General features: G+C 32.9%; 1 protein-coding gene across 1 annotated transcript; it reads right to left on the bottom strand.

Moving 5' to 3' along the window:
• Positions 1-4,301: 4,301 nt before the first annotated feature.
• Positions 4,302-7,624, bottom strand: LOC137745899 (uncharacterized). Its single transcript, XM_068485936.1, has 6 exons — positions 7,212-7,624; positions 6,556-6,643; positions 5,880-6,061; positions 5,476-5,536; positions 5,330-5,378; positions 4,302-4,593 (listed from the first exon to the last, which is right to left on the bottom strand). Exons 1-5 carry the CDS (start codon positions 7,335-7,337, stop codon positions 5,362-5,364), a joined length of 474 nt encoding a protein of 157 aa, XP_068342037.1. The 5' UTR covers positions 7,338-7,624; the 3' UTR covers positions 4,302-4,593; positions 5,330-5,361.
• Between the last annotated feature and the right edge of the window lie 758 nt (positions 7,625-8,382).

The raw sequence follows: 8,382 nt of genomic DNA on the forward strand, positions 1-8,382 counted from the left end.
TATTTTAAATTGAAGATCGAGTTCAATCATTGTATTCATATAGGATCAAGAAGTGTAGCTGTAACAAAAATCATCAAAATCGGAGTTAAAATAACCATTAAATCGTGATTTTTCAATGATAACCGTCGAAAGGTTTTGTCCCTTTACTTGATCTGTGAATGTTTCTTTTTTGCGATTTTTAGCTTGAAGTATATACAAACAAGTGTGACGGTTGGATCGTTGAAATTAATTTCGTAGAATGCGTATCCCATCAAAATGATAGATTCACCAACACTTAAGAGTTTATTCATACTTTCATTAAGTATAACATAAGATTTTGTAGTATCCACTAGTGTAAATATTTTAAATTGAAGATCGAGTTCATTCATTGTATTCACATAGGGTCAAGGAGTGTGGCTGTAAAAAATCATCAAACTCGAAGTTAAAATAACCGTTAAATCGTGATTTTTCAATGATAACTGTCGAAAACTTTTGTCCCGTTACTTGATCTCTGAATGTTTGTTTTTTTTGCAATTTTTGGTGTATGTGATCTTGAAGTATATACAAACATGATTGACGGTTAAATCGTTGAAATTAGTTTCGTAGAATGCGTATCCCATCAAAATGATAAATTCACTAACACTTAAAAGTTTATTCATACTTTCATTAAGTATAACATAAGATTTTGTGGTCTCCACAAGTGTAAATATTTTAAATTGAAGATCGAGTTCATTCATGATATTCATATAGGATCAAGGAATGTAGCTGTAAAAAATCATCAAAATCGGAGTTAAAATAACCGTAAAATCGTGATTTTTCGTTGATAACTGTCGAAAAGTTTTGTCCCGTTACTTGATCTCTGAATGTTCGTTTTTTCAAATTTTTGGCGTATGCGATCTCGAAGCATATACAAATATGTTTGACGGTTAGATCGTTGAAACTAGTTTCGTAGAATGCGTATCCTATCAAAACAATAGATTCACTAACACTTGGAGTTTATTTATACTTTCATTAAATATATCATAAGATTTTGTGGTATCCACTTGTGTAAATATTTTAAATTGAAGATCGAATTCATTCATTGTATTCATATAGGGTCAAGGAGTGTAGTTGTAAAAAATCATCAAAATCGGAGTTAAAATAACTGTTAAATCGTGATTTTTCGTTGATAACCGTCGAAACGTTTTGTCTCGTTACTTGATCTCTGAATGTTTGTTTTTTCAAATTTTTGACATATACGATCTCGAAGCATATACAAACATGTTTGACGGTTGGATCGTTGAAACTAGTTTCATAAAATGTGTATCATATCAAAACAATAGATTCACTAACACTTAGAGTTTATTTATACTTTCATTAAGTATAACATAAGATTTTGTGGTATCCACTTGTGTAAATATTTTAAATTGAAGATCGAGTTCATTCATGATATTCATATAGGGTCAAGGAGTGTAGCTATAAAAAAATCATCAAAATCGGAATTAAAATAACCGTTAAATCGTGATTTTTCGTTTATAACCGTGGAAAAGTTTTGTCTCGTTACTTGATCTCTGAATGTTTGTTTTTTGTGATTTTTTGTTGATGTGATCTCGAAGCATATACAAACAAGTTTAATGGTTAGGATCGTTGAAATTAGTTTCGGAGAATTTGTATCCTATCAAAACGATAGATTGACTAACACTTAAAGTTTATTTATACTTTCATTAAGTATAATCTAAGATTTTGTGGTATCCACTTGTGTAAATATTTTAAATTGAAGATCGAATTCATTCATTGTATTCATATAGGGTCAAGGAGTGTAATTGTAAAAAATCATCAAAATCGGAGTTAAAATAACCGTTAAATCGTGATTTTTCGTTTATAAACGTCGAAAAGCTTTGTGCCGTTACTTGATCTCTGAATGTTTATTTTTTGTGATTTTTTGCTGATGTGATCTCGAAGTATATACAAACAAGTTTGACGGTTGAGATCATTGAAATTAGTTTCGGATAATTTGTATCCCATCAAAATGATAGATTGACTAACACTTAGAGTTTATTTATACTTTCATTAAGTATAACATAAGATTTTGTGGTATTCACTTGGGTAAATATTTTAAATTGAAGATCGAATTCATTCATTGTATTCATATAGGGTCAAGGAGTGTAGCTGTAAAAAAATCAACAAAATCGGAGTTAAAATAACCGTGAAATCATGATTTTTCGTTTATAACCGTCGAGAAGTTTTGTCCCGTTACTTGATCACTGAATGTTTGTTTTTTGTGATTTTTTGTTGATGTGATCTCAAAGCATATACACACAAATTTGATGGTTGAGATCGTTGAAATTAGTTTCGGAGAATTCGTATCCCATAAAAACAATAGATTGACTAACACTTAGAGTTTATTTATACTTTCATCAAGTATAACATAAGATTTTGTGGTATCCACTTGTGTAAATATTTTAAATTGAAGATCAAATTCATTCATTGTATTCATATAGGGTCAATGAGTATAGCTGTAAAAAATCATCAAAATCGAAGTTAAAATAACCGTTAAATCGTGATTTTTCGTTTATAACCGTCGAAAAGCTTTGTCCTGTTACTTGATCTTTAAATGTTTGTTTTTTGCGATTTTTTGCTGATGTGATCTCGAAGCATATACAAACAAGTTTGACGGTTGAGATCGTTGAAATTAGTTTCGGAGAATTCGTATCCCATCAAGTTCAATGGTGTGTGTGTGTGTGTATATATATTTATTAAGTAGATTTAAATCTATTTATTTTGTACGTATAATTGATTGGTACACGGAGTAGTACATTACGCGAGTCATTATAAATATAGTGAGATATGTCATATGTGTGATAAAAAGTTATTTTTCCCTCTCTTTTTTGTTTCCTTTTCAACTTTTCTTATAATTTTCACTTTTCCCTCCGGCAGCCTACGGTGCCTACCAATCTTTCCCTAATTCCCTCTCTTTTTTGTTTCCTTTTCAACTTTTCTTATCATTTTCATTTTCCCTCCTTTTTTCTTCAAAAAGAACGGCACTGCAGAGAATGGAATGGAATGATCAATTATAGAATCAAATCAATGGATGCATATTAATTAATAATTATTATAGTTTTTATAAAATTTAATTCAAAATTTAATATATATATATATATAATTATTATAGATAGTTAATATTTTGGGGGTATAATTATTATAGTTAATTTAATATATATATATATATATATATTATAGTTTTTAGGGGTTTAAAATTGTTAAATTAATATATATATTTACTACAATATTTTTTTAGGGTTATAAAATTATAAAAATAATATTATTCTTATCGTATATCGTGTTACTCACGTGTATACTTGAATCAACCCGTTATCTTAACAGGTGCTTATCAGGTTACCCGATAACAATCCGATTCGTTATCGTGTCGACCCAAACACCTGTTAATTTTATGTTATGTTGTGTCGAGTTATCGGATCGTGTCAAGAATTGTCAAACCTACGTGGGATAGTTTGCAGGTTGGATAAGGTCGAGGCTGGGATAAGAAATCGAAAAAAAGTTTGGAAAGCAAAAGAATCCTGGCTTTGATGGGCCACCACCGCCTTTGAGGACGGATTTGTTAGTTTCGTGTACGTTGGGAATTACAAGTGGAATCTTAAATTTGAGGTGAGCTAGAAAAGTGAATAAACTTTTTATCCACTTGAGAAATTACAATGGACAGGTCACCACCATCGCTTCAATAATGCAGTGTCGTGTTCAAGTTTTTTCCTAACAACACTACAACAAGATGTTGTTATTAGTTTCACTCACATGTGAGAGAAATAAATTAGTTATGAACTTGCATTTGAAGATTCGTTTCTAAAACCTCATTTAAAAATATAAAAGAATATTACTAAACTATAATACAAATAACTTTTTTTTAACCAATTAAAGTGAAAAGGAGAATAAATAAAAAAATTAGATACAAGTGAAAAATAGAGTTATGTTTTCTTGTCATACTTATATTATCAGAATGAATCTGAACTACACGTACTCACTCAAGAATCAATTATATTACCAATTCATAATCAGCCTTTTCCAGAGAATTCTTGTCATACTTACATTGTTACTTTGAACGTGAACTAGACAATCCTAAAAGAGAACATTTTCCCCGAAGGATAACCCTATCACTGGGACTATGAGGTGATTTTAAAAACCAGCCACAAATACAACATAGGTTCAGATTTGGGTTCATGCCCATCAATCAGATTCTGTCTCAGGTCACAATCCATGGACCACAAATAGGTTGATCAGAGACTACAAACTAACTATCCAACCATCCACAGAGAAAACCAACAGAGAACGGAGATAAAGAGAACCACATGGACTTAGAAGTACAAACCACTCATTAAACAAACTAAATTAACATCTAAATCTTGAACCATATTAGAGCAGTTGAGGATGATTAAGTCACTAAACCAAACATCCTTTACAGTAGAACAGAGAGAGAGAGAGAGAGAGAGAGAGAGAGTACATATTTCACAGAGAAACTAAAGAAGGTGCATATATATGAGTACTGTGTTTGGGGGGCTGGAGGAAAACAAACCAGCTGTGTCCACAACCATCTGCTGCTACCCTATATCCTTCCTATATTATCTGCAAAACATAATACACAAAGGTCACTCAAATAAAACTATAGAGGACGACATTGATCAATTTGAAACGAGAAGAACCAAAATTATTGTTCGTAAACCGGATGAACAATTTTTGACAAAAATCTTTTGTATACATATTAATAGAAGGGAAAAAACCTATGCTTCATATGGTAAGATTCTAAAGGTAAATGTCATGATTGAATATATAGGCAAGTTAAAAATTGAAATTCACCGAGGTCAAAAAAAAAGAAGAAAAAGTTAAGGACAACGTAGATGCTGTACCACCGACAAGTGTATATACCCAAACGTATGCTTGCACATTAGATACGTAATTATTAAATAATTGTCGGAGACTCAACGGTGTATGACATGCCACCAACAAGACGTGTCTATATAGTATTTACTGAAACGTATGCCTTCGTCAATAGGTCAACTTATATATAACGTGCCACCGACAATTGGTAGATGACATTCTGCCGACAAGATGTGTCTATACTATAGATACTTGAACGTATGTTTGCATATTCGCCCATAGGTCAAATTAGATATGTAATTAATGGAATAATTGTTATAGACTCAAATGGTAGATGACGTGTCACCGACAAGAAAGTGTCTATACTGTATACTGAAATGTATGCTTGCATATTCGTCCATGAGTCAAATTAGATATGTAATTATTAGAATAATTGTTGGAGACATGAATGGTAAATTCAAATAACGTTTCATAAGTAACATACCTTGACGAGTATAAGCTTCGGCAAAGGAGCCCTTAATAATAGAGGGACCCTGCAGAGATGGAAAATTTGGAAGAAAAAACAATGTCAGAAGTTTTAGAACAGTATATACAGATTTCTCCAGTAAACAATTGCAGTATGATTTATACCTTGCCACCAGTTTCCTCTAGAGGCACTTCCCGAATCATCCTCGGTCCCATCTTTCTTGTACTGAAATAATCACGAAATAATCTCCCAATAAGAGCCATATTCTAAATGGAAACTCCTTAGTTATATAGTAATTTTGTATAATTTGCTATATCCCGACATAACATGCCACAAAAGAGAAAATCTTGTGTGCCACAACCATGTGTCAATATTTCTCATCATGTGACTTGTTATCTCTCGCCATAAAATGATAGAGACGCACGATACACCCGATGACAAGGGAAAATTTCCCGCCATAGAGAGCATGAAATGAACAAGTTACATCTCAATGTTCAAATTTTACACAATTGCTCCATTGGTGCTTGGATTATACATAAAACATAACAGAACAAAGAAAAACGCTCACCGGAGTGTTATATTCAGGGTTCTGGGTACTCTGGGGGTGAGCATAAATATCTTGGCCACCATAGTAGATTGATGAACTGAAATGGCAAGGTTGTTGCACTCTCTGGTCCCTATAGATGGAGCTTATTATGTCCATATTTGTTATGCTCTTACTCTCACCTTCGATCTCTTTTGAGGCACCATCTGCAGCAGCAACAACCCGATATCCATCCGAATCAGACACTTCCCAAACACACAATTCATGCTTACAAAATCAAGAATTACTTGGATCTACAATTACAAATATATATATATATATATATATATATTTTATAAAAAGGTCAACCCAATTAAAACTTTTTTATTTGAAAAGAAAATAAACATAATGTTCAATTCAGAATGAATAGTGCAGAATCAATATCGGACCCCCAGCAGGTATGCTCACGAGCTATTTTGTTTGAAAAGTTTTAATTGGAAGCACGTCGAAATAATAAAAATCCAAGTGCATCCTGAATAAAAACCGAAAGAACTTCCCAGAAGCACTTTTAGCCATGGCCCCTTCATAAGGAATAGGCTAACCAAGCTTATGCCTGGCATGCAGAAAGAAGCAATCTAAACAAAACTGGACAAAAAAAAATACAGACTTCGCCCATAACGTATGAAAAACAACAGATGAAAGATACAAAAAGCAAACAAACCTGGCTCATCTCCGGGCTTGAAGTGCAATGGTTCATCCGTGAGCTTTTTCCCAGTGACTTCAGAACGCAGAGATTCCCTCCCAAACACCTGAATCAACAGAAAAATAAAATACTATATACACAGAATCTAACAAAAAGATCACCCAGGAGAGAGAGAGAGAGAGAGGGAGAGATTCAAAGAGGAGATAAAGCAAAATCCAATCAAAAGAACAAATATATACAACCATTTTATAATTCTAAACCCCTTCATTAATAAAATAATGTTATCTCAGTATGAAAAATTAAAAACTTTTCTTGATCATCCAATTCAGAAAATAGACGACAATTGAGAGCTTTCACCCAATTTCACCAAACTTGGGAGAAAATATAGATAAACCCCACCAAGATTTTAAGAGAGAGAATTGCAAAAACATCCCCCAAACAACGTAAATTGACGTAAAGGCGAAGGCTTGAAGCTAAATTCAATGAAAGAAAGGGAAAGAACAGAACCCCATTTGCCATCAAACAAAACCCAGCTAGGATTCTCATAATTTAAAAGCCAAAACGAAAAATGCAGAGATAAAAATCAAAACCTAATTAAACAATCGAAGAAAACAAGAAGAAAAAAACCCATAAAAATTTTCAGAAAAATAATTCAAAAAACAGGGGAATAATACCAAATCCTTGGACGAAGGCGCAAATATGGCCCCAAAAATCCCAGAAGAAGCAGATGACTCCTTCGACCCGAAAAGCTCAGAGGTGAAGGAAGAAGACGACGACCCAGTTTTCTTTATTCCCTCCATTGCTCTTTCCCAATTATAAACCTAAACCTCTCTCTCTGTTTTTTATATATTAGGAGAGTGCTAGGTGTATATATTATAATATATGTTTGTGTGTATATATGTATATGTTGAAAAATAGCACCGTCAAACGAAGCTTAACAAATAAGAAAGGAAGAAAACCGCAGCAAGATTATTATATATTTATTATTTTGCTGCGAAATGAAACAGAAAGCAGGCGCGATAGATAAATAGAGACAGAGACAGCAAACAGAAACGGAAAAAAACGGAGAGAGAGGAAAGGGAGAGACACGTGAAAGATCATAACCATACTCAGTAAAATACGAAACCGTCGCTCCCCCCTCTCCCCCACCCCATTTTATAAGCCAAAAACGACGCCTACCCTTTTCGAATTTTCCCAATTTAATTTAGTCAAAAATTAATCATAAATATTTCTCACTCTGTTCTCTATTTTTCTTATGACGAAAACATATTAAGATTTCGATGGACTGATCACTCAGTATTGAATTAAACACAAATATAACACGTCATCGTCCTTTACGAAATCTGAGAATTCATACTATTTTGTACTACTAGTCGGTTCTGTTTCTCTGATTTTACTTTTGCGTTCTCCTCGTCCTTCAACCTGTCGAGAAGAGTTACAGATTTGTGCCACGTGGGCAGGGAGACGTCATTGTAGGCCCTCTAAATAAATCCCAGCCTTTTATTGCCACGAGTAGCTAGTGGATAATAACAACCCTACCCTACAACTCTTCCCATCGTACTCTTTTAGGCTTGTTTTCGACAATAAATAGGAATTGGTCTACCTTTGAATCTTACTGTTCGAATTTTAGAATTAAAAAATTTACATCTTTAATTTTTGTGGAAAAAAAAACAAAGTCGTTAGTTTGTGAGAAATCGACCAGCAAAATAAGTTTATAAGAGCCGTCAAATTCTATTTGTGTGGCTCAAATTTTATGATTTCTAAACTCTAGACACTAAAATTTAAAATGAATCTAACCCTAATAAATAGGGTTAAGGATAGAGCTTCTAAAGGAAAAGAGAGCAA

This window comes from Pyrus communis, chromosome 9 (genome assembly GCF_963583255.1).
Source record: "Pyrus communis chromosome 9, drPyrComm1.1, whole genome shotgun sequence".
Taxonomy (NCBI): domain Eukaryota; kingdom Viridiplantae; phylum Streptophyta; class Magnoliopsida; order Rosales; family Rosaceae; genus Pyrus; species Pyrus communis.